This window comes from Periophthalmus magnuspinnatus, chromosome 24, assembly GCF_009829125.3.
Source record: "Periophthalmus magnuspinnatus isolate fPerMag1 chromosome 24, fPerMag1.2.pri, whole genome shotgun sequence".
Classification (NCBI taxonomy): domain Eukaryota; kingdom Metazoa; phylum Chordata; class Actinopteri; order Gobiiformes; family Gobiidae; genus Periophthalmus; species Periophthalmus magnuspinnatus.
Window position 1 is genome coordinate 1,111,349 of NC_047149.1, and position 27,396 is coordinate 1,138,744.

Genomic DNA, 27,396 nt, shown 5'->3' on the forward strand with positions numbered 1-27,396 from the left:
CTCTTCCCCTCTCTTGTCTCACCTTTCTTCTGTCTTCTCCTCCCCTCTCTTTCATCTCTCTCAAATGCACCCCTCTCTCTTCCCTTTTCCCTCCTTTTGTCTATCTCTCTCTACCTCCTCCCCCTCCTCTCCTCCTCTTCTTCTCTCCTCCTCTCCTTCTCTTCTCCTCTTCCTCCTCTACAGCTGAAGCAGATTACTCTCTCTCTCCTCTCTTCCTCTCCTCTCCTCCTCTCCTCTCTCTAGCTGAAGCAGATTACTCTTCTCTCCTCCTCTCTTCCTCTCCTCCTCCTCCTCCTCTCTCTCTCTTCCTCTCCTCTCTCCAGCTGAAGCAGATTACTCTCTCTCTCCTCTCCTCCTCTCTTCCTCTCCTCTCTCCAGCTGAAGCAGATTACTCTCTCTTCTCTCCTCCTCTCTTCCTCTCTTCCTCTCCTCTCTCCAGCTGAAGCAGATTACTCTCTCTTCTCTCCTCCTCTCTTCCTCTCTTCCTCTCCTCCTCCAGCTGAAGTAGATTACTCTCTCTCCTCTCCTCCTCTCTTCCTCTCCTCCTCTCCTCTCTCCAGCTGAAGTAGATTACTCTCTCTCTCCTCTCCTCCTCTCTCTCCTCCTCTCTCTCTCTCCTCTCTCTCTCTCCTCTCTTCCTCTCCTCCTCTCCTCTCTCCAGTTGAAGCAGATTACTCTCTCTCTCTCCTCTCCTCCTCCTCCTCTCTCTCTCTCTCTCTCTCCTCTCCTCCTCTCTCTCTCTCTCTCTCTCCTCTCCTCCTCTCTCTCTCTCTCTCTCTCCTCTCTTCCTCTCCTCTCTCCAGCTGAAGTAGATTACTCTCTCTCTCTCCTCTCTCTCTCTCCCCTCTCTTCCTCTCCTCCTCTCCTCTCTCCAGCTGAAGCAGATTACTCTCTCTCTCCTCTCCTCCTCCTCTCTCTCTCTCTCTCTCCTCTCTTCCTCTCCTCTTCTCCTCTCTCCAGCTGAAGCAGATTACTCTCTCTCTCTCTCTCTCCTCTCCTCCTCCTCCTCTCTCTCTCTCTCTCTCCTATCTTCCTCTCCTCCTCTCCTCTCTCCAGCTGAAGCAGATTACTCTCTCTCTCTCTCTCTCTCTCTCTCTCTCTCTCTCTCTCTCCTCTCTTCCTCTCCTCCTCTCCTCTCTCCAGCTGAAGTAGATTACTGTGGACAAACAGGCTTATCCGGCGTCTCCATGGCGACGGGAGCGAGCTAATCACCGCCAATCACGCGCCTACGTCAGCGCGTTTTGTTTGCCTCGCGCACTTCACGGCGTCGCACGGACAGCACGGGAGTCCCACAGGAGGACTCCCCCCCCCCGCCCCACCCCACAGCCTCTTCCCACACGCCCCGTAACAAGTGCAGGCAGGCCCGGTACACACGGGGAGGAGCAGCGGAGGAGAGCAGAGACCGAGCCCGGAGCAGCGCACAGAGACCCGGACAGAGACCCGGACAGAGACCCTTTCCGCTGCAGCACCGGACACGTTAGACCCACAAAAGTTGAACAGGTGAGGACCGTGAGCGCGTTTTTACAGTGCTGAGTGTTGTCACCAGACTAAAACCTCAAACTCTATTTCGATACTAAGGAATAGACTCAATATTCGATACCAATTCCGATACCGATACCACGATGATAATAAAAGCACTGTATGTGGCTTTACTGTAGCTGACTTAAAGTTCCTATATGATACAACATGGAGTCCTGTTCTAATGCTGTTCCCTCCTCAAAAACAGACCTGGAGTTGTGTTTTGTTTCATTCACATGTTTGAGTAACACTTTATTATTAGTCTGTCTACATCTCTAAAGCTCAAAACGCTCTGTTCCACCTTGTGATGTCATGGAGTGGTAGTTTTCAAGTTAACAGCTCTTTTTACCTTCAGTAGAGATTGGAAATTCCAGGGCTGAAATCATCCAAATGATTCTGTGAAGGTGTATGGAGTTTAAAAACTCTGTGGAACACTTCCTGTATCACCACATGATGACATCACAAGGTGGAACAGAGTGTTTTCAGTTTGAGAGAAGACGTCTGCGTAAATATGCAGGGTTGTGATTGTGTTTGGAAAGGGGCAGTAGAGAGCGAGAGAGAAAGAGAGAGAGAGAGAGAGAGAGAGAGAGAGAGAGAGAGAGAGAGAGAGAGAGAGAGAGAAGGAGAGTGAGGGGTGGGAAAGAAAGAGGGGTGAGAGAAAGACAAGAGAGACTGGGAGAAAGAGGGAGAAAAGAGAGAGAAAGAGAGAGAGAGAAAGAGAGAGAGAGGGGATAGAGAGAGAAAGAGAGAGAGGGGCAGTAAGTAATTGATGATTGACAGATGTACAATTAGCTAACACCTGCCACATCACTGATATCTGGCTCTGTAAACTAATAGAAATAATACAAATACTACTACTACTACTACTACTACTACTACTACTACTGCTACTACCAGACCAGGTCCAGACCAGGTCCAGTCCAGGTCCAGTCCAGGTCCAGATCAGGTCCAGACCAGGTCCAGATCAGGTCCAGATCAGGTCCAGAGCAGGCCTCAGTCTGTGTGTAATCTGTAGCTCAAGGATAATCCACCGTCTCCACATGTCTCCATCTGCTCACCTTTATCTGGACTGTCCCACTGGACAGTCCAGATAAAGGTGAGCAGATGGAGACATCTAACGGGCTCAGCTGATCACATGTTTATACAGTGTCCAGTGAACGGGCTCAGCTGATCACATGTTTATACAGTGTCCATTGAACGGGCTCAGCTGATCACATGTTTATACAGTGTCCAGTGAACGGGCTCAGCTGATCACATGTTTATACAGTGTCCAGTGAACGGGCTCAGCTGATCACATGTTTATACAGTGTCCAGTGAACGGGCTCAGCTGATCACATATTTATACAGTGTCCAGTGAACGGGCTCAGCTGATCACATGTTTATACAGTGTCCAGTGAACGGGCTGCGGTCAGGAGGTCACATGTTTATACAGTGTCCAGTGAACGGGCTGTGGTCAGGAGGTCACATGTTTATACAGTGTCCAGTGAATGGGCTCAGCTGATCACATGTTTATACAGTGTCCAGTGAACGGGCTGCGGTCAGGAGGTCACATGTTTATACAGTGTCCAGTGAACGGGCTCAGCTGATCACATGTTTATACAGTGTCCAGTGAACGAGCTCAGCTGAACACATGTTTATACAGTGTCCAGTGAACGAGCTCAGCTGAACACATGTTTATACAGTGTCCAGTGAACGGGCTGCGGTCAGGAGGTCACATGTTTATACAGTGTCCAGTGAATGGGCTCAGCTGATCACATGTTTATACAGTGTCCAGTGAACGGGCTGCGGTCAGGAGGTCACATGTTTATACAGTGTCCAGTGAACGGGCTGCGGTCAGGAGGTCACATGTTTATACAGTGTACAGTGAACGGGCTCAGCTGATCACATGTTTATACAGTGTCCAGTGAACGGGCTCAGCTGATCACATGTTTATACAGTGTCCAGTGAACGGGCTCAGCTGATCACATGTTTATACAGTGTCCAGTGAACGGGCTCAGCTGATCACATGTTTATACAGTGTCCAGTGAACGGGCTCAGCTGATCACATATTTATACAGTGTCCAGTGAACGGGCTCAGCTGATCACATGTTTATACAGTGTCCAGTGAACGGGCTGCGGTCAGGAGGTCACATGTTTATACAGTGTCCAGTGAACGGGCTGTGGTCAGGAGGTCACATGTTTATACAGTGTCCAGTGAATGGGCTCAGCTGATCACATGTTTATACAGTGTCCAGTGAACGGGCTGCGGTCAGGAGGTCACATGTTTATACAGTGTCCAGTGAACGGGCTCAGCTGATCACATGTTTATACAGTGTCCAGTGAACGAGCTCAGCTGAACACATGTTTATACAGTGTCCAGTGAACGAGCTCAGCTGAACACATGTTTATACAGTGTCCAGTGAACGGGCTGCGGTCAGGAGGTCACATGTTTATACAGTGTCCAGTGAATGGGCTCAGCTGATCACATGTTTATACAGTGTCCAGTGAACGGGCTGCGGTCAGGAGGTCACATGTTTATACAGTGTCCAGTGAACGGGCTGCGGTCAGGAGGTCACATGTTTATACAGTGTACAGTGAACGGGCTCAGCTGATCACATGTTTATACAGTGTCCAGTGAACGGGCTGCGGTCAGGAGGTCACATGTTTATACAGTGTCCAGTGAACGGGCTGCGGTCAGGAGGTCACATGTTTATACAGTGTACAGTGAACGGGCTCAGCTGATCACATGTTTATACAGTGTCCAGTGAACGGGCTCAGCTGATCACATGTTTATACAGTGTCCAGTGAACGGGCTCAGCTGATCACATGTTTATACAGTGTCCAGTGAACGAGCTCAGCTGATCACATGTTTATACAGTGTCCAGTGAACGAGCTCAGCTGATCACATGTTTATACAGTGTACAGTGAACGGGCTCAGCTGATCACATGTTTATACAGTGTCCAGTGAACGGGCTGAGGTCAGGAGGTCACATGTTTATACAGTGTCCAGTGAACGAGCTCAGCTGATCACATGTTTATACAGTGTACAGTGAACGGGCTCAGCTGATCACATGTTTATACAGTGTCCAGTGAACGAGCTCAGCTGATCACATGTTTATACAGTGTCCCGTGAACGAGCTCAGCTGATCACATGTTTATACAGTGTCCAGTGAACGAGCTCAGCTGATCACATGTTTATACAGTGTCCAGTGAACGAGCTCAGCTGAACACATGTTTATACAGTGTCCAGTGAACGAGCTCAGCTGAACACATGTTTATACAGTGTCCAGTGAACGGGCTGCGGTCAGGAGGTCACATGTTTATACAGTGTCCAGTGAATGGGCTCAGCTGATCACATGTTTATACAGTGTCCAGTGAACGGGCTGCGGTCAGGAGGTCACATGTTTATACAGTGTCCAGTGAACGGGCTGCGGTCAGGAGGTCACATGTTTATACAGTGTACAGTGAACGGGCTCAGCTGATCACATGTTTATACAGTGTCCAGTGAACGGGCTGCGGTCAGGAGGTCACATGTTTATACAGTGTCCAGTGAACGGGCTGCGGTCAGGAGGTCACATGTTTATACAGTGTACAGTGAACGGGCTCAGCTGATCACATGTTTATACAGTGTCCAGTGAACGGGCTCAGCTGATCACATGTTTATACAGTGTCCAGTGAACGGGCTGCGGTCAGGAGGTCACATGTTTATACAGTGTCCAGTGAACGGGCTGCGGTCAGGAGGTCACATATTTATACAGTGTCCAGTGAACGGGCTGTGGTCAGAAGGTCACATGTTTATACAGTGTCCAGTGAACGGGCTCAGCTGATCACATGTTTATACAGTGTCCAGTGAACGGGCTGCGGTCAGGAGGTCAGCAGATCACATGTTTATACAGTCCAGTGCTCAGACCAAGCAGCACAACAGACAAAACAAAACATTAGGCTTATGTTTCAAAATGGATGCTGTCGAGGGCCTAACAGTGTAATCAAATCAGAACCAGAGTGTGAGTGTGTGCTATTTAATCCAATCACAAAGACCGTATTTCTGCATTTAAGTATTTCTCTTTTAAGTATTTCTGTAGGCTAATAGAATGTACATAAGGGTTGTCAAAAGTATTGTAAATCAAATACTAATTGATACCAAAACGAGTATCAAAACCAGATACTCATTGTTCGCAGGTATCAATACTAAAACAGCCACACTGACAGGACAGAAATGAACCTTTCCTGAATATGTTTATAATGATGTGTCTCTGTATGTTGTTGTAAGTATAAGACACAGACCAGTTTTGACCCATGGACCACTGTGAACCTACTGCACACTGAGGATTACACACATATAACACACATGGGGATAGAACACAAAGTACAACATGTAATGTGGAACATCACATTCTGTTGTCTAAAGAAAGAGTGTTTATTGTCATGGTATTGGTACCAAGTCTATTCCTTAGCATCAAAGTAAAGTTTGAAGTTTTAGTATTGTGACAACACTAGTTTACATTTCAGTCTCAAATCTCACAGTCATCTTTGTTTCTAATGTGGTGCAGGCAAAATAAGGCCTGGTGATACATAAAAGACAAAGATCAGAGGAGCTCAGGGACATGTGAGCCCTGTGATGTGGAGGACATCTGTTGGACAAAGAGAGGAGGATGAGGAGGAGGAGAATGGCTAGCTTTCCCATAAAGCTAATCTATGGAAATGTATGCAGCAGACACAGAGAGAACCGGGCTGTTAACAACTTATTATGACACACAGAGAGAGGGAGAGAGCAGGACAGGAGACAGACAGAGAAGGAGGGATGGAGAATGGGAGAGATACAGGGAAGGAAGGAGGAAGGAAGGTAGTAGGAAGGGGGGAGGGTGATATGTGACAGAAATCTAGTATGTGTGTATATATATATATATATATATATATATATATATATATATATATATATATATATATATATATATATATATATATATATATATGTCTGTCTCGCCCTGCGTCTCTCTCTCCGTGTCTCTCTGTCTCTTTCTCTCTGTGTCTCTCTGTCTCTCTCTCTCTGTCTCTTGTCTCTCTCTCTGTCTCTTGTCTCTCTCTCTGTGTCTCTGTCTCTTTCTCTCTGTGTCTCTTTGTCTCTCTCTCTCTCTGTGTCTCTTTCTCTCTGTGTCTCTTTCTCTCTGTGTCTCTTTCTCTCTGTGTCTCTCTGTCTATCTGTCTCTTTCTCCCTGTCCCTCTCTCTCGGTCTCTCTCCCTGTTTCTCTCTCTGTCTCTCTCTCTGTGTCTCTCTGTCTCTTTCTCCCTGTCCCTCTCCCTCTCTGTCTATCTATCTCTTTCTCCTTGTCCCTCTCTCTCTCTCTGTCTCTGTCTCTTTCTCCCTGCCCCCCCTCTCTCTCCCTGTGTCTCTCTCTGTGTCTCTCTCTCTCTGTGTCTCTTTGTCTCTCTTTGTCTCTCCCTCTCTCTCTCCGTCTATCTGTCTCTTTCTCTCTGTCTCTTTGTCTCTCTGTGTCTCTCTGTTGATCTGTCTCTTTCTCCCTGCCCCCCCTCTCTCTCTCCGTGTCTCTATCTGTGTCTCTCTCTCTGTGTGTCTCTTTGTCTCTCTCTCTGTCTCTTTCTCCCTGTCCCTCTCTCTCTCTGTGTCTCCCTGTCTATCTGTCTCTTTCTCCCTGTCCCTCTCTCTCTCTCTCTCTCCCTGTGTCTCTGTCTGTCTCTCTCTCTCTGTGTCTCTCTGTCTCTTTCTCCCTGTCTCTCTCTCCCTGTGTCTCTCTCTGTCTGTCTGTCTCTCTCTCTGTGTCTCTCTGTCTCTTTCTCCCTATCCCTCTCTCTCTGTCTCTCTCTCTGTCCCTCTCTCTCTCTCCCTGTCCCTCTCTCTCTCTCTCTGTCTCTCCATCTGTTTAAATCACATCACATTTACCAACTGTTGCGAATATTAAAGGTACATTATGTAACTTTCTGGAGGTGGCACGTCACCTGCATGATTCCATGGAAAGAGAAAGTTAAAACCATACTTCGGAACACTCTCCATGGAGATGATACGTTTTATGCCATACTGTGGAATATTACAATCAAAGGAACAACATTTCTATGGAAACATCCACTGGGCCAAATACGAGTTAGGTTTGTTGAGAGGCTCAGACTAAGGATACATGTTTCTTTGTTGGCTAAAGGTGATAAACTGTTTTTTTTTTCATACAGAATGTGCTAAAAACATTGTTCTACATGTGTCTGTTCTTGAGACTAAATTCATGATAAATAAATGTAGTAGATCAGTTCTTGCAGAAATGATCGACGTGACATTTTGATAACATATTGTACAGAATCCTGAGGTACCCCGTGATTCCCAAATCTAAATCAAAACAGCTCTCTCTTTTTTTCTTTATTTTTCTTTATTTTTTTTCATGTACAAATTCATTAATCTTACAAAAGAAGAGATGATTTGTACCAGATTTAGCTACTGCTGCTTTCCATGTGCAGTTCCTGGGCAGGTAAACACACATTAAAATACACATTTCAGTACGATTATATTATGAGAATAACAGTTCATCATTAACATTAGCAGTAAAATACAATAAATGTCTTTTGTTTCCTACAGTCCAAACCAATTTAAAAACTCAATTATATGCAGGTTTTTACAGTGAGACACAACAGTACAAATTAACTAGACTGATGTGGACACATTTGATTATCTAAAATGTACTTTTTCAAATTTCTTGTAAAATTATTCAAGTCTACAGAGAGTTAGAGAGGCTGGAGCTGATGATTTGAAATGAAATGCAACTGAGCAAAGGCTGAGGATCTGTTTGGACCTGTGCAGTTTGGGTTCACAGAAACCGAGTGGATCAGGGAGTTTGTTCGTAACAAAGTATAAGAATAGTAATAGATTTTTTCAGTGTAGGTGGAGCTGCATTATTAACAATTTTGAATAAGTTTCTTTGATTTGAATGCAAAATTAAATTGTAACTGAACATTTATGCATTGTATTTACTTAAGATATTACAGCGGTGATAAAGGTTTTTTTTATCGAGTGCCTTTACTGCCTGATCATAGATGGATCTGAGAGGTTTGAGTCGGCCTGAGACCAGCAGGACACACAGTAGGTCATGTGTGGGATCATCATGGCATTGAAATATGTAAGTGCGCCCTCTAGTGTCAGGATGTTCCTCATGTGTCTTAGGGAAGAGCCGTTGTATTGGATTGAGTTGCATACTTTTTATATGCTTTTTGAAAGACAAAGTGGTCCAAAAGAACCTCTAGGTACTTTGTCTCTGTTACAGGGCTGTCACTGGTGTCACAATACTAAATCACAGAGAATCACATTTGTGATATTTTTGACAACCCTCATATGAATACACATATAACACACATATGTGTGTTCATATGAACTGTAGTATCAGAGTGTATCTGTGTTCTCCCTCAGTCGTCCAGGTAGGTTCTCTCAGTCATCCAGGTAGGTTCCAGGTGGCTTCAGATCTGGTCCAAGCATTGACTAGCAGTTATAGCGGCCAATCTGGAGTCGAATTCCATATCTGGAATTCCAACCACAAGTATCATAGCAACCAAAGAGCCAGTCCAGAGCGAGGTTGCTGAAGGTAACACACTACTGGTTTAGCAGGGAGCGGGAACTTAGCAACGCTGTCAACCCACAGCAGCGGCTAGTGGGTTAGCTATGTCCATTTATATATACAGTTTATGGGCCATGTGTGTATGTCAAATCCTACTGTAATACACTTGCTGTGTCCTGTGTGTGTGTTTAGGGCCATGTGGGGGTGGCTCTGGGGGCCTGAGCAGCCATATAGCGCCCCCCGCAGGCTACCCTCAGAGGTGGTGTGTGATACTCTGATGCTGGAGTTGTCGTGGCAGTGCAGAGAAGCCCAGCGCATGCACCGAGAGAGGGAGAGCAACTACCAGCGCTTGCGCTCCGGAGTGGACTACAGCTGGCTCCAGAGCGCCCCCCGCAGCATGCACAGCCTCAGCACAGGGGAGAGACTGGGGCTGGAGGATCTGTGCTCACGTGTGCCCTCCTCCCACTGTGGACTCGTCATTCTCAAGTAAGAGCAGTGGTGGAAGTACTCAAGTTTGTTACTGAAGTAAAAGAGCAGAGAAAGCCAAGTAAAAGTGTGACATGAAAAAATCTAAGTAAACAAATGAAAGCAAGAATTTTAGGACTTTTGAGGCTTCAGATATAGTGATTTTGATACAGATTTGTGTTGAATTTTGTTCGACAGAAACAATTGAACTGATTTTGTTTTTATTTGTATATTTTTGTTTTGCTCAAATTATGACCTTATTAAAAATAAACCCTCAGCCTTTTTAGCAGGTCTTACACAAGGCAAGGCAAGTTTATTTGTATAGCACAATTCGTACACAAGGTAATTCAAAGTGCTTTACAGAATAAGAAAGACATTAAAATCACACAAATCAAAACATAAATAATCACAAATAATAATCATAAATTTACCATTAAAAGAGAAGAGGCAGAATAAAAACCTTTCAGTCGTATGCACAGCTAAACAGAACCGTTTTGAGCCTGGATTTAAACATGGTCAAAGTAGAGGCCTGTCTCACATCTTCAGGAAGAATGTTCCAGGTTTTAGCTGCATAAAACTTAAACGCTGATTCCCCATGTTTAGTCCTGAGTCTGGGCACCAGCAGGAGGCCTGTCCCTGAAGTCCTCAGAGTGCGAGATGGTTCATATGGCACTAACATGTCAAAAATATACTTTGGACCTATGCCATGGAGAGACTTATACACAAGCAGAGCTGCTTTAAAGTCTATTCTTTGAGCTACAGGAAGCCAGTGCAGAGACCTGAGCACAGGACTTATGTGCTCGTACTTCCTGGTTCTAGTCAGGACCCAAGCAGCTGCGTTCTGGATGTACTGCCGCTGTGTTAAGGCTCGTTTGGAGAGGCCAGTGAGCAGAACGTTACTGTAGTCTAACCTACTGGAGACAAATGCATGGATAAGTCTCTCTAAGTCTGGCTTTGACAGTATACCTTTGATTTTTGCAATGTTCTTTAGGTGATAAAAAGCTGCAGATGTTATTGACTTGATGTGGCTGTTAAAGTTCAAGTCTGAGTCCATTATTACACAATAATAAAAAAAAATACTTTTACTATTCAGTAGTGGAGTAGAAGGTACAGATACCGCTCTCAAATGTACTGAAGTAAAAGTAAAAAGTATACACTGTAAAATTGACATTTTAGTTACATACAGTACTTCGTTACCTTACACCACTAAGATTAAGAGGCACTGGACCTTGTAATGAAAAGCATTACAAACACATTTGAATGCAGGTTTTCAGTATTCTGTACCTACATTTTCAAAGTGTTTTTCCCAACACTGCACTGAGAATGAAAAAGACGTCATTACGCCGACAACACTGGCCACCCAGGTTGCGATGTAGTAAGACCTAGTATTGTCACCATACTGAAATTCCAAACTCAACTTCGATACTAAGGAATAAATGAAATACTCAAGACTGATTCTAATACCAATGATAATAATAATAAAAACACTCTTAGACAATAGAGTATAATTTTAGTACTTTCTTTATTTCTTTGCCTTTTGAGGCAATCACCGCAATCAAACGATTCCTGTAACTATCAATGAGACTTCTGCACCTCTCAGCGGGTATTTTGGCCCACTCCTCATGAGCAAACTGCTCCAGTTGTCTCAGGTTTGAAGGGTGCCTTTTCCAGACGGCATGTTTCAGCTCCTACCAAAGATGCTCAATAGGATTTAGGTCAGGGCTCATAGAAGGCCACTTTAGAATAGTCCAATGTTTTCCTCTTAGCCATTCTTGGGTGTTTTTAGCTGTGTGTTTTGGGTCATTGTCCTGTTGCAAGACCCATGACCTGCGACTGAGACCAAGCTTTCTGACACTGGCCAGCACTTTTCTCTCTAGAATCCCTTGATAGTCTTGAGATTTCATTGTACCCTGCACAGATTCAAGACACCCTATGTCAGATGCAGCAAAGCAGCCCCAGAACATAACAGAGCCTCCTCCATGTTTCACAGTAGGGACAGTGTTCTTTTCTTGATCTGCTTCATTTTTCCATCTGTGAACATAGAGCTGATGTGCCTTGGTAAAAAGTTCCATTTTTGTCTCATCTGTCCATAGGACATTCTCCCAGAAGCTTTGTGGCTTGTCAACATTTATTTTGGCAAATTTCAATCTGGCTTTTTTATGATTTGTTTTCAATGGTGTCCTCCTTGGTCAAGTTTACTTTGGCTCAAACAACGACGTATGGTGCGAGATCGCACCATGTTCCTTGAGCTTGAAGTTCACCTTTAATCTCTTTAGAAGTTTTTCTGGGCTCTTTTGTTACCATTCTTAATATCCGTCTCTTTGATTTGTCATCAATTTTCCTCCTGTGGCCACGTCCAGGGAGGTTGGCTACAGTCCCATGGATCTTAAATGTCTGAATAATATGTGCAACTGTAGTCACAGGAACATCAAGCTGCTTGGAGATGGTCTTAAAGCCTTTACTGAGACTTCCTGCTTCTGAAGAGTGCAGACGCAAACCTTGCTTGCTCCTGCTGCTTCTTTCTTACTTTGCTTTTTTAATCATTTTACCTCTGTCATTGCTGGGAGATTTGTTTAGTTATGATTTTCTTTTAAGTAAACCAAGATTTTTAAACCATTTTTACATTTTTGGTTCGATCCCTGGGTCGCCCAGGCCTTTCTGGAGTTTTTCATGTTTCTCCCCGTGTCTGGATGGGTTTCCTCCGGGTACTCCGGTTTCCCCCATCAACCAAAACATGAACGCCCTTCAAGACAACTGTTGTTGTGATTTTGGGGGTTACAAAAATAAAATGAATTGAATTTTTTAACAAAATTTTTGACGAGCCACCAACATGTCCGGGGGAAGAAACAAAAGGAATTCTTTCTGCGAATGCTGTCGGAACTATCAACAACAAATTATTGAGCTACAAGCACGGATATTTGTTTTAGAATCTGAAAAAGGACTTCACCGAATGCTCCCTGTGACTTCCAGTGGTAAGCACCCTACAGTTACTTTCAGAGAAGAGGGTGAAAAAACTGCTACTTTCAACTTAGACCTGAGTGATACGGTGTCTTTTCCAAAACTTTGTAAAGACAAGAATGTCAAGCAAACGCGACAAGTGATAAGAGGCAAAGCTAATATAATTACATCACCTAAAATACAGCTTACAAACAGATTTTTACCACTGTCACAGACTGGTGTTGATGTTAATATACAAATTGAAAATGGATTTTTGTCGAAAAACAAGAGCAATGAAGGCAAAAGAGCGGCGGCAGACAGGCGGTCTGTGCCAAACGTCAAGGTCAGAGATACGCTGCTGCTAGGAGACGGTGCTATCAGAGATGTGACTCACAGAGGAATCCAAACTTGCTCTTATCCCAGTCACACTGTCTCTGAGATTACAAAACTCCTCCCAAAAGTTTTGTCAACATACCAAGGAGCTAAACAGCTGATTGTGCACGTGGGTGCAGTTGACACCGGAATGAATGAGACTGAAATCTTCAAAAAGAATTTCATTGAATTATTTGAGGAGCTTAATAAAGTGGAGGTTAAGACTTTCATCAGTGGACCTCTTCCTAGCATAGACAGAAGGAAGATGAACAAATTTACCCGGCTGCTTCAGCTGAACACATGGCTGTTCAACGAATTTGCAGCCAGAGGAGTGCACTACATTGAGAACTTTGATCTGTTCTGGAAACGAGAGGACCTGTTCAAGGGAAATGGCCCGCACCTGAGCAGAGGTGGAGTAAGAGTGTTGACGGATAACCTCCTCCACGCTCTGAGAAACCAGCCTGAACAGGGTCCTGGGCCAGTGAGAGAAAAGAGGAATGAGAGAAGCATTCCTGCTGCGCCAACCAGAGACCGAGCCAATGTGTCAGCATCACCAGCAGCACCACAACTACAACCACCACCTCCCCCAGCAAAGGATTCAGCAGCACCACCACCTCCCCAAGAGAACAAATCAGCATCACCACCACCTTCAAAAGTGAAGGATGCATCTCCAGCGTCACTTCCCCCAGGGCCCACGTCACAGGCCTTGAACCTGTCTGTGACAGCCCCAGCAAAGGTTTCAGTCGCAACAGCACCCACATCACCTCCCCTGTCCACAGACCAGCCCTGGGTCCCCTTTGCTACATCTACTCCCTCTAGGGACTCCTCACTCTCCTTTTCCTCCCCACCTTCACCTATGGCCCTTCCTGACCATTTAGAAAGTCTCATCAGATCAGGAATTAAGATGGCTGCCCTCACACCTAATATAGAGCGATCGAGAGTTCTGGCATCAACTATGCTGAACTCTTCCCCGTACCCACCTATCCCCCCTCATCTTTCACCCAAACTCCCCCCTGCTCTGCCTCCTCGGCCCTCACCTGGTCCCTCACCCAAACTCCCCCCTGCTCATTCACCTGGTCCCTCACCCAAACTCCCCCCTCCTCGCCCTTCCCTGCCTTCCCCCAGAGCTGTTATCAACAAGAGCTAGGACACACAGGGCCTCTGCTGTCTCAGCACATACAGTCATGATAAAGATAATATCATGCTGAGGCCCTGTGATGGAGCTATATCTACAGTTACACCACGTAGACTGATTAACAGAAGGACAGTTAGACTGTCCAATCAGAGACATTTAGTTCACATTCCCTGTAAGAAGATAACATCCAGTCCTACTGAAACTAATCTGAAACTTGCTGTGCTCAATGTCAGATCTTTATGTAACAAGTCCTTTTTAATTAATGATTTTATTTCTTCTTTTAGTCTTGACTTTATGTTTATAACCGAAACATGGCTTGACAAAAACACAGGTAATGCCGTTCTAGTGGAATCAACTCCACCCAACTTCAAATTTGAATCTGAAAAACAAGTAAACAAAAAGGTTTAGTTACTCACAGATTGTCATTTGGGGTGTTTTCATCTTTTGAGTATGTTTCATTTAAAATGGAGCTAAAACAATCCCCCTCCATACTCTACTTAGTCATATACAAACCTCCCCAGCACTGTCTTATTGTTTTATTGATGATTTTACTGAGATGATTTCAGTCGTATGTGTAAGGCTCATAGTAATAATACACAGTATAAAAATACTTAAAAAGGTTAAAAACATCTAAAAATTCATTGATGCATTTCATATGTTATTTTGAGTAACTAAAAAAACATACACCCCACTATTTTTTTTAAAATATTTCTGTGTCTGGAAGTAAATAAGTGCAGTAATCTTATGCAATACTCTGGAGTGTCACAAGAGGGTGCGTCGCTAGGAGTGAGGACACCAAGGGGCAGAACGGGGCAGAACTGCAGAATAAGCCCTGCAGTTGAGCGATGAACAAGCAAAACTAAGCTGTCTCTGGTTTCCTTTCTCACAGGTTGGTTAAGAGTTATTTTGGTTACAGTAAAACAGTCGTGGTACAATGATAAAAGCACATATATGTATCTGTGTTACTGTGAACATTTTGAAAAGTGTATTTACTTTAGAAAATCCGGTTAAACGTGTAGGCTAACTAATGCTAAGCTAGCGGGACTTTCCCTAAGGAGCGCACGTAGGTGAAAGAGCCATACATAGGCACATGTTTTATTGTGTGTGTTACACTACAAATATATTTTGATTTTATGTAATGTATATTGTACCAATAGTGAAATGTAAAAGCACAGAAACAGTACAGGTTGTGTTAAACAAAGAGTTCAAGTGTAATTACAGTCCAGTTTGTCGCCATCTTGGAGTGGTAGTAACATTAACACCACAGTAGAGGAATAAATGTTACATTTTTTGTTTATTATTGAAAATGTAGGTAACTATAAGAATCTGAATAATTACAAGTGGTAACCTAAGTCTGTTAATGCTTTTGTTTATGACATTTCTAGTAACAAAACAGTGAATGTAAATGTAAGAGAATGTTTAATGATGAAGATGACGGTGTCTAGTTGTTGAAGCAGAATAAACCCTGCAGTTGAGCGATGAACAAGCAAAACTAAGCCGTCTCTGATTTCCTTTCTCACAGGGTTTATCTTATAACCTCCTCTCGGGCACGGGAGGGGCTACATATGCACAGACTTTGATGGTTTAGTCATTACAGGTGATTTTAATGTACATGTGGATAATGTGTTCAACAGAAACACTAAAGAGCTCAGTTCTGTCTTTGAAACCTTTGGTCTGACTCAGCATGTCAGCGAGCCCACCCACAATAGAGATAGAGGACACACTCTGGACCTGCTCATTACAAAAGGAGTAAATATTTCAAATGTCAGTGTGGTGGATGTTGCTGTGTCTGATCATTTCTGTGTCTTTTTTGACATGTCTGTTATTCCCAAACCAGCGGCTGGTCCTGCAGTTGTTTAAAGGAGACACATAAATGATAAAACAGGGGCACTGTTCATGGAAATGATACACTTTGAAAATGCCTCATGTTCTAATGTTGATTATTTGTTGAACTCTGTAACTTCGAGTGTTCTGAATGTTCTGGACACCATTGCCCCGATGAAGGTTAAAATGGTTAAAGATAAGCAGAAAGCTCCATGGAGGAATGATGACTCGGTCAGGGCACAGAAAAGGGAGTGCCGGAGGGCCGAGCGGGAATGGCGCAAGTCAAAGCTCCAGGTTCATTATGAGATTTACAGAGAAAAGATGCACATGTACAACCCACAGTTTATGTAGAACAAGGCAAAGGTATTTTTCTGACATTATTGGAAGTTGTAGTAACAACTCTCGTGTCCTGTTTGCAACAGTAAACAGATTAACAAACCCTCCAGCTCCGCTGCCGTTAGAACTAATTTCCACATCTAAGTGCAATGAGTTTGCAGTGTTCTTTAATGACAAGGTTCAGGGCATTAAAAATGCCATAAATTCCACAACGCAAATAACAACCCAGCACCCACCTAGACACTTAGAGCTGACTCACTTTGCACCTGTAACTGACGAAACTGTCCAAGAGATTGTCACCAGTCTGAGTGTAGCACATTTGGTCGGAAAAAGGAGCTTGAGAGAGTTTGGTATTTTCTTCCTTTATTTGCCGTATGCACTTAAATACAAGAGACAATTCTGTGACCACGCCATTCACGTCTGAGCACACTTTTTCAATTGGACCAGCGAGGCCCCCACGAGTTGCCTTCACCTGCCTGCGTGAGTCGTCTGCTTATCTCCTGACTAAAAATATTATTTTACTTTGCTTTATGTGCACAAAATTACCAAAAATAAAAATGTCCAACTATTGTAACGTGATAATAAAATAGTGAAAAATATACAGTGGGTGGGTGGTCTATTCTAAAGTATTCCAATTGTACAAACGTAATATTAACAGTGACTGTCTCTTATTATTGATCCCACACTCTCCCCTGCAAAATTAATGGCGTCCCGACATTACACAGTCCATAAGTACAGGTCTTCAACTCCAGAGCCAAGATCACGAGAGTGGGAGTCAGTGGAGAAGGTACCATATGTGTCCATCAACAGTCTAATACATGGTGTATCTCCCTCTTCAACCATGTTTACGGGCAGACACCACTGGCCAAATGATATCTAAGAAGTGCTCTGCTTTACAGGCATGTACCTTTACTGAAAGATGATTCTTATACTCCTGTCTATGACTCATTGTACAAATTTTCCAGGTTGTTACCTCAATAAATTGGTCATGCTTGTGTATATTAAACTGTGTTATGTCTAAATTTATCAAAGTGGCTATTACAAGCGTCTACGTGCATACGGTGAAACATAACACAAAACCAAGTGTAGAACAAGTTAACTAATAAACTAATCAAACATCGAGCTTAACTTTTCCTATTTGTAAGAGAAGGCTGACCTAATGTGTCATAAGTAAGGGTCTGAGGTGGCTTTCGCTGCCTGAAAGGATACTGTCTCGTGATGGCTGGTTCGTCTGCTTCATCTGATGATGCTGCAGGACTATCATCGGCGTCACCAGGCACCATCTCCTCCGGCTCGACCCTCACGTTGTCATCACTGCTTAGCTGACTTTCTGGTGCACCTCCGGAGCCCCGTGTCAGAAGTTCCTCTCTGATGCTCGTGTCGTGATGTCTAGGGGTTGGTTGTGGATGGAACTCCTCTGCACTGGCACTCAGGCGTCCTCTGGATGAAGTGGGATGCTCCAACGGCCTTGAAATGATGGCTTGCCACTCTGTTTCACTTTCAGAGTCTTCTTCGTTTGAAATATCGTTCACAGCTTCTCTCACACTTTTCTTTTTATTTGTGGACTTTGACGTTTTTAACACAACATCTTCTTCAATAGGCAGATAGTCGCAGGGCAGCAACAAGTTTCTGTGAATGACTCGAGTTTTACCTGGGCCTCTTTCAGGTTTGATGACATAAACTGGGATGTCAGGTTTCTTTTCAACTATGACATGGACTTTCTCCTCCCAATAAGACCTGAGTTTCCCTGGGCCACCTCGCTGAGAAAAGTTGCGCACTAGCACCCTGCTTCCTGGTTGTAGCTCTGCTCCATATACTTTTCTGTCGTAATAATTCTTTGCTCGTACCTGCTCTTTACTGTCACTTTTGGATGCAATTTTGTAAGCTTCTAACATCCGCTTACGCCACTTTTCAGCATACTCACTATGGGATGTGCATTCTTCATTATCGTCACCAGGGGTCAGACCAAACATGATGTCAATGGGCAGCCTTGGGCTCCTACCAAAGAGCAGATAATGGGGGGAAAACCCAGTTGCCTCATTGCGCGTACAATTATATGCATGCACAACTTTGTCTAGTGAGCTCTTCCAGTCAGCTTTAGCATTTTCAGGCAGGTTTCTTAACATGGAAAGCAATGTTCGATTGAATCTTTCTACCTGGCCATTCCCAGCCGGATGATATGGCGTTGTGTGTGAACCTAGGATGCCACAGTACTCTTTGAGCTTGTAAAACAGCTTGTTTTCAAACTCCCTGCCTTGATCATGGTGCAGCTTGCTAGGGAATCCAAACTTTAAAACATAGTCTCCAAACAGTTTTTCGGCTGCGGTTTTGGCTGACTTGTTTTTGCATGCATAGGCCTGGGCAAACCTTGTAAAGTGGTCCATGACTACTAAGATGTATTCATAACCCCCTTTACTTGGCTCCAAATGTAGAAAGTCTATCGACACTAACTCGAAAGGATGAGTGGTCACTATGTTGGTTAAGGGTGCTCTAGTTGGTCTGTTAGGGCGCTTGCGTTTGAGGCAGCTACATACCTTAGTGACATAGTGGTCCACATTCCGTTGCATGTGTGGCCAATAGAATCTCTCACGAATGAGTGCTAGGGTCCGCTCTACCCCAAGGTGACCCATTTCTTCATGTAGCTCTTTATACACTAGTGGGTGGAACACTTTGGGAAGGAGCAGTTGGGAACCAGTAGCAGTTTTTCTGTAAATGAGTCCATTGCTGTCAATGTACAGTTTCTTTCTTTCCTTTTTCAGCACTGTTAACTCATCGTGTTGTCCCCTGCCCTTATTGTGAGGCCACTGTTTTGTCTTAATGTAGTTTTTCACTTTTCCATAGATCGGATCTCCTTCTTGAGCTTTCCTCAGATCCTGCTCAGTGACAGCTGCTATGGAGGAAGTCACACATTCTGTTTGAGTGCAAGCTGTGGCGATTGTGATGGGGCACAGCCAAGGAGTATGTTTTTGTGACTCTGCATGGACGGCTTGGGTTATTGTGGCAATGGCATCTGGCTCAACCTCTTTGGAACACATTAGCATGTACTGGTTCATATCAAGTGGCATTCGCGACAGCCCATCCGCATCCCCGTTAGATCTGCCTGGCCTATACTTGATGGTAAACTCAAAATCAGCAAGTTCGGCCACCCACCTGTGCATTGTGGCGTTGAGCTTAGCAGATGACAGGACATAGGTTAAGGGATTATTGTCAGTATAAACGACAAATGATGGGGCGTAATAAAGATACTCCCTAAACCGTTCGCAAATGGCCCATTTCAATGCTAAGAATTCTAATTTGCCGGAATGCAAATGATAGTTCTTTTCAGGGAGAGTCAATGTCCTAGAGCCGTAGCCGATAACTGCTAGTTTACCTTGCTGTCTCTGATATAGTACTGCCCCAAGGCCTTCTTGAGACGCATCACAGTGCAGCACAAACGGTTTCTCAAAGTCAGGGTAGCCTAGTATTGGAGGGTGCAAGAGGTGGTCAATGAGTTCACAAAGCACACTCTGATGCTGCTCAGTCCATGTAATAGGCTGGCTTGAGGGCAACTGATTTGTCTTGTTTTGTTTTCTGCTGGGTCTTTTTGTTGTGAGCTTTTGCGTGGAGACCTTGGGTGTGCCTTCAGCTGACAGCAAACTGTACAATGGTCTGGCAATACGTGAGAAGTTCTGGATATAAGGGCGATAGTAGGAGATGAACCCTAAAATCTTTCTCAGTTCTCCAACATTTATAGGTTTACGGTCTTTGAGCGCTTGCACAGGTGCCAACTCACTTGGATCCATAGTATACCCATCTTTAGACACAATCTTCCCCAGAAATTTAACTTTGTTTTTGAAAACTTCGCACTTTTTCGGGGTTAGCTTTACACCATGCTGCTGATATCGGCACAGCACTGCTCTCAGATCTTGTAAATGGTCCTCAAATGTTTTACTGTGTACAAGGTTATCGTCCAAATATGGCTGACATGTTTCATCTCTCAAACCTGCTAGACACTCCTCCATGCTGCGCTGGAACTCTGCAGGGGCTGAGGAAAGGCCAAAGGGGATCCTGACCCACTCATACAGGCCCCACGGTGTTATGAAGGCGGTGAGGGGTCGGCTCTCCTCCTCCAGGAACCCTTGGTGGTAGGCCTTCCCCTGGTCTAGCACAGAAAACCAGGCACTGCCACATAAGCTGTTTAGGATGTCTTGCACACGGGGAATGGGGTGTCTATCTGGTATGGACTTAAGGTTTAGTTCTCTATAATCCACACACAGTCGCAATGTCCCATCCTTTTTGCGAACACACACCAGTGGTGAGGAATAAGGAGAGCGAGACTTTTGTATCCATCCTCTATTCAGAAGGTCCTCCAAATATTCCTTCACCTCTTTGTGAAGTGGTTTGGGTACTGAGGTGTACGTGCGTGTTACACGAGTTGTGTCTTTAAGTCGGATCTTTAGTTTGAGTGACGGGATACAGCCAACATCTTGATCCCCTTCTGAAAAAGCTTGACACTCTTCTCTTAATACTGCACGTACCTTGTCTTGCTGCTCTGGTGTCAGATGGTCGAGAGCCACCGGTGGATCCCACAGTTCCTTGTTCTGCTCTTGAGCGGGGCTTACACTGTACTTTTGACTCTCGGTTTTGGTGCAGCAAGTGTTCTCATGTCGCTCAGTCTGCAAAGGTTGTGCATGAGCTGGATAGATAGCTTTAGCTTGTTGGAGTTGGCCCAACACAGTACGGGATGTTAGAGTAATGTCACGACTGCTCTCATTAGAAACTGGAATAGACACTTTAGACCAGCCTCCCTTGTGTACACTTATTACTGTTTCAGATAGAGTTAGTCCTTCAGGCCACTTTGAGCTATCTACTGGTTCAAATAAAGCATCTTGTTCTGCTGCACAAGGATATCTGCGTACACTGCACTTGACCAACTGTGTTTGACCTGGGGGAATAGTTACTCTCGGCTGTCCTACTCTCACTATCCCCTCCCTCATGTCATCTTTTTTCGTAACCAGCTGAATGAATATTTCAGTCTTTGCACAATCAAGTGAGAATGCCTCCTGCACAGCTGCTGAGGTGAACTCTGGGTATTGCTCCATCCCATTTTTGACTAACTGTTCAATTATGTTATAGCCAATTATTGGTGGCTCCGCAACACCTGGCTCATTTGAAATCAAAACTGGAGCTAACAGTTCTTGTGCACCCTGGTTTGATGTATTGAGCCTAAACTTTAACTCAACCCAGCCCGAGAAAGGAATGACTGTTTGGTTTGCTGCCTTACCAACTAAAGTTTCATTTTCCCCCAGAAGCTCTTGTAGGTTGCGAGTCACAGTGTGAGGCAGGTAAGTACTACGCCAGCTCTCATTGATGATGGTTACTTGCGAACCAGTGTCCCATAGCGCTTTTGTAGATACTCCCTCAAAACAACAGTCTACCAGACACTTTCTGCCAATGAGGGCGTGAAGTTTAGCATGGCAGCGTGAGGACATTGGATCTGCATAAGTGGCACTCACCCCTTGGTGTGTTTTGTTACTGTTTTCCAGCTGAGCTTCAAGCTGTTTAATTCTGTCCAACAGTAGCTCTTGCATTTTGTTTTCAGACTCAAGGGATTTCTTTGGGGAAAGAGTGGATGGCGCCACCTTGTGGGGTTTAACATTTACTGTCTCTGACCGGTTAGCAGCACTCCGTGTTCCTCTGCACCCCCTTGAAAAGTGTCCTGATAATCCACATTTGAAACAGTGTTCACAGTGATTACCTTGCCCACTTTCTTCACATGCTTTGCACGCCCTTCGCTGAGTGCGCTTGAAACTTGGAGTGGTACGCTGCTGATGGTCCTGCAGATTTTTCTTTATGTCCGCCATTTCCTCTCTGAGCAAATTCACTGTTTCATACAACTCAGTATCTCGAGGGCTGGAAGGTGCTGGAGCTTTGCGTGCCTTTGGTTTGACAACTTCAGCTTGGTCCTGTACTCCTACTCTCATTTCAGAAACAGTTTTGCTTTGAGTCTGTCCTGCTTGTGCTTCTGCCTGCAGCTCATTTACTTTTGGAGCTCTGTTTACAGCATTTTTGCGCTGTTTGGACTGACGCTCTGACTCTACACTAGCCGCTTCATTCAGTTTATCAATGAGAATCTCATCCGTTACTGTAGGATCATCTAAATAAGGCTTTAGCTGAAACTTAATGTGATCACTTATAAGTCCAGTGCTGACTGACCTCAGAAATTTTCTTTGGATCACTCCTGGGCTGTACTGATCATCTGAGCCTGACTCTTTAGATGCCAGGAAAAGTCTCTCTTTAAGCTCTATTGCCCTAAAAAGAAAGTTTTGCGGAGATTCACGACTGTCTTGGGTGACATTGACTAGTTTGTGATACAAGTCCATTGAACTGTCCTCTTTAAAGTGCCCCTTTAATATAGTCTTTAGCTGTGATAATGTGAGGTCACTTTTAACTTCAAGCATGTCTCGTAAACTCAAACCTGGGCTAATGGCTTTGACAACAGCTTCAACCACTTCATCTTCACTGTGCCCTTTAACTAAGCCTCTTTCAATCTGGTGCATGAGATTTGTGAATGAGAGCTTATCTTTCTGTCCCTTTTCCCCAATCTGGCCAATTATTTTGAATTCTCTTCTGATTGTGACTTCTTGGAGCCTGTTTGTAGGCAAACTTGTGTTTGTATGGACAGAGGGCTCATTTTGTAGAGAAAGGATGCTTACTCTATCACTTAGCCTTTGAGTTTCATTGACAGGTGCTTGATCTATGATTGGCACTCCAGTCGTTCTTTCCTCAATATTTTCTGCTTCAGATGCATTGGTTAGACTTGTGCCCGTTTTGGTTAAACTTAGCAACATGTTCAGATATTGTTCTGCCACTTCACTTTCCTCGTTTTCAATTGCATTGTCTATTGAGTCTATGATGACTTTAATAACTGCCCGTTTGGTCGCTGCATGTCGGTAGTCAACTTTAGCACGCGCGCTCACCTCTTTGAGCTCATCCAGCTTCAGCGCCCAGAGCTGCTGTGACACTTGCTCCGCTAACTCTTCGAGACTCATTTTGCCGTGCGTCGCGGTGCCGCGCCTCCCTCGTGAATGCGCGTGGCCGTCAACGGGAAAGTTGTTCGGTGCTTCGGCGGTGGAAAGACACTCTCAGAAGTCTTTCTCCATCCCGGACGAGCCCCCAAGATTTGTAGCACATTTGGTCGGAAAAAGGAGCTTGAGAGAGTTTGGTATTTTCTTCCTTTATTTGCCGTATGCACTTAAATACAAGAGACAATTCTGTGACCACGCCATTCACGTCTGAGCACACTTTTTCAATTGGACCAGCGAGGCCCCCACGAGTTGCCTTCACCTGCCTGCGTGAGTCGTCTGCTTATCTCCTGACTAAAAATATTATTTTACTTTGCTTTATGTGCACAAAATTACCAAAAATAAAAATGTCCAACTATTGTAACGTGATAATAAAATAGTGAAAAATATACAGTGGGTGGGTGGTCTATTCTAAAGTATTCCAATTGTACAAACGTAATATTAACAGTGACTGTCTCTTATTATTGATCCCACATGAGTTCATCTACATGCTGCCTCGATGTGTTACCCACTAAATTTTTTAAGTCTGTGCTCAACAGTTTGCTGTCACCACTCACTCACATAGTTAATATGTCACTTCAATCTGGAACATTCCCAAGTGCTTTGAAAACTGCAGTTATCAAGCCTCTCCTAAAGAAGAGCAGTCTTGATGCCACAATGTTGAACAAATATCGACTGATCTCAAATCTGCCTCGAAAAAGTTGTTTACCAACGTTATTAACTTCCTCGAAATGAACAGCTCCTTTGATGTCTGTGGTGGGGTCTAAAACCTGATTAGGTTTTAGACCCCACCACAGACTGAGACTGCTCTTATCAAGGTGACAAATGACATCCGCCTGAACACTGATGCAGGCAAAATCTCAGTCTTGATCCTGTTAGATCTGAGTGCTGCTTTTGACACTGTGGATCATGGGATCCTCTTACAGAGCCTAGGGGACTGGGTGGGCATCTCTGGTACGGCATTCAACTGGTTCAAGTCCTATTTAGAAAACAGGGAGTACTTTGTTGAAATTGGAAAATGTATATCAGATAAAATGTCCCTGACCTGTGGGGTGCCCCAGGGTTCAATCCTGGGACCCCTGCTGTTCAACCTCTACATGCTGCCGTTAGGCCAGTTAATACGCAGCAATAATGTGTCTTACCACAACTATGCAGATGACACTCAGATCTATGTCTCACTGGCAGCAGGTGAATATGGACCAGTGGATTCACTCTGCCACTGCATCCAACAGATCAGTGTGTGGATGCAAAACAACTTTCTTCTGCTAAACTCAGAAAAGACTGAAGTCATCATCTTTGGCCCACAGAAACATAAAGAAAGTGTCAGCAGTCACCTCCAGTCTCTCTCTCTAAAACCTTCAAATCAGGCTAGAAATCTAGGGGTAATAATGGACTCAGACTTGAACTTTAACAGCCACATCAAATCAATAACATCAGCAGCTTTTTACCGCCTAAAAAACATTGCAAAAATCAAAGGTATACTGTCAAAGCCAGACTTAGAGAGACTTATCCATGCATTTGTCTCCAGTAGGTTAGACTACTGTAACGTCCTACTCACTGGCTTCTCCAAACGAGCCTTAACACAGCTGCAGTACATCCAGAATGCAGCTGCTCGGGTCCTGACTAGAACCAGGAAGTACGAGCACATAAGTCCTGTGCTCAAGTCTCTGCACTGGCTTCCTGTAGCTCAAAGAATAGACTTTAAAACAGCTCTGCTTGTGTATAAGTCTCTCCATGGCCTAGGTCCAAAGTACATCTCCGACATGTTAGTGCCATATGAACCATCTCGCAATTTGAGGACTTCAGGGACCGGCCTCCTGCTGGTGCCCAGACTCAGGACTAAACATGGGGAATCAGCGTTTCAGTTTTATGCAGCTAAAACCTGGAACATTCTTCCTGAAGATGTGAGACAGGCCTCTACTTTGACAATGTTTAAATCCAGGCTCAAAACAGTTCTGTTTAGCTGTGTATACGACTGAAAGGTTTTTATTCTGCCTCTTCTCTTTTAATGGTAAATTTATGATGATTATTTGTGATTATTTATGTTTTGATTTGTGTGATTTTAATGTCTGTAAAGCACTCTGAATTACCTTGTGTACGAATTGTGCTATACAAATAAACTTGCCTTGCCTCACCTTGCCTTGCCTTGCCTTACCTTTAACATGATTGTCTCTAATTTTCTTCGTAATCTCCTGAGAAAACTCTTTCCTTTGCTTCCTCTGGTCCATGTTGAGTGTGGTACATGTCCCAAACAGCACAGTGATCTCTATATATAGGCCCACTGACTCATTACAAGATTGTAGACACCTGTGATGCTAATTAGTGACACACCTTGGGTTAACATGTCCCTTTGGTCACATTATTTTCATTCTTTTCTAGGGGTACCATCATTCCAGGCCTGTTTCATGAGTTTATTTCTTTAAGTAATTCTGTTGAAGCATGGTTGAAAAACAATGTCTGACTTTCATTGGTTAAATTTCATAGAATTTTGATTTATTATTAGTTTTGTCAAATTCACCTTATTTATGTGACCATTGTGTTTTTCTTTCATTAACCGAAGGGTACCAACAATTTTGTCCATGTGTGTATGTTACTAGTGGTCCATGGGCGTATACGAGTGAAAGTATAATAAGTATTCAGAACACAGTACTCTGAACACAGTACTTTAATTGCACCATGTAACAGACTGCGTTACAAAATACACTTGAAAACAGGTATTCAATATTCTGTAACTATATACATTTTCATAGTATTCCTCCCGTCACTGTGTTCAGGTTCCGTGAGGAGGTCCAGGCCCATGAGCCAGAGGTGCAGGAGGTGTCAGGGCTGTTCCGCTCTGTGCTGCTGCAGACTCTGGAGCAGCTCAGGGAGGAGCAAGACGCTCTCAGACTGGCGCAGCAGTGGAGCACCCACAAACGTGCCATGTCTCTGGTCAACTTTAGGTCCCGCCTCCGCATCAACCCCTTCGGCAGCACCCTGGGGCTCACCTCCACGGCGGCAGCAGGCGACCAGCGGGGGGCGGGCCTGAGCGATCTCCAAACTGTGTCCCAGGACGTGGAGAGGGGCGCGGAGAGGGAACAGAGGGTGTGGAGCATGCCCGACTTTACGCTCCAGGGTGCCAGCAGCAAAGTGCTCTGACAGGACAGGAGCAGGGAAGGGGTGGGGCAGAGGTGCGACAGGATTGAGACAGGAGCAGGACAGTACTTAAAGCACCAGGGCAGCAGCACCAGCAGCTGGAGTGGAATGACAGGAGCAGGACAAGAGCAGGACAAGAGTGAGATGGGAATGAGAAAGGAGCAGGACAGGAGCAAGACACTAATCAAACACACTTCAACTAATAATACAGCACAATCAAAATTTCAAAATCAGATTCTCTTGCCCTAAATAAAAAATAAAATATCTGCTGAGAAGTATCAGTCGTTTTACCGGACTAAGCACAGTACATCCCCTGTACCGCTTTTGGACATGTCCCCTGTACTGCTTTACATGGACACGCCCCCTGTACTGGACACACCCCCTATCATCAGAGTCGTCATCAAACCCACTCTGGACCAAATATCACACGTTTGCCCAATAGTGACATAACTGGGCTACTTTACAGACGGGTAGTACTCACTTACATTTACTCAAGTACATTTACTTTTAGTACAATTGCACTTCTCAAAGTAGTTTTCAGTCCCATACGTTTACTCCTACTTCAGTAATATATTGCAGTGTAACAGTACTCTACTTAAGTTTTGATTACTCTTCCCACTGTGAGTAAATCTACAAGTGACAAGTTTTATGTTGACAATATGAAATTATTTTAACATTTGTGTTTCTTGCAGCTCCTTCAGATATGATTTTGTTTCATTTTTGTGGTCTGTCCTTTGAAAAATGCCACACTTTGTGCATTATTTAATCTTTTGTTTTAATTGCATTAAATATAAATTATAAATCTGATACTGCAGACAGACAGTTCACCTACTTTTATTTGTGTGTCCCCAAATACTTTTTTATTCAAGTCATTCCTTGTACCACTAATTTGTAATCCTATGAGTAGGACTTACTTGAGTACAAACATTTGCTGCTTGTGTGTGTACCATGATAAGAGTAAACTTGGAGACTAAAGTATTTTTGTGTGGGTTAATGTGGCCTAGTTTCTCTCACGCTTCTTTTCCATTGTTTCCATAATGAGTTGCATTTATGTGTGATTTATAAACTGGAATAAAACTGACCA

The 27,396-nt window shown here is 44.2% G+C and overlaps 1 protein-coding gene across 1 annotated transcript; it reads left to right on the forward strand.

Moving 5' to 3' along the window:
• Window positions 1–1,374: 1,374 nt before the first annotated feature.
• Window positions 1,375–27,394, forward strand: rd3 (retinal degeneration 3, GUCY2D regulator). The gene is made up of 3 exons (XM_033991349.2): window positions 1,375–1,500; window positions 9,237–9,530; window positions 25,952–27,394. Exons 2-3 carry the CDS (start codon window positions 9,241–9,243, stop codon window positions 26,313–26,315), a joined length of 654 nt encoding a protein of 217 aa, XP_033847240.1. The 5' UTR covers window positions 1,375–1,500; window positions 9,237–9,240; the 3' UTR covers window positions 26,316–27,394.
• Window positions 27,395–27,396: the final 2 nt, after the last annotated feature.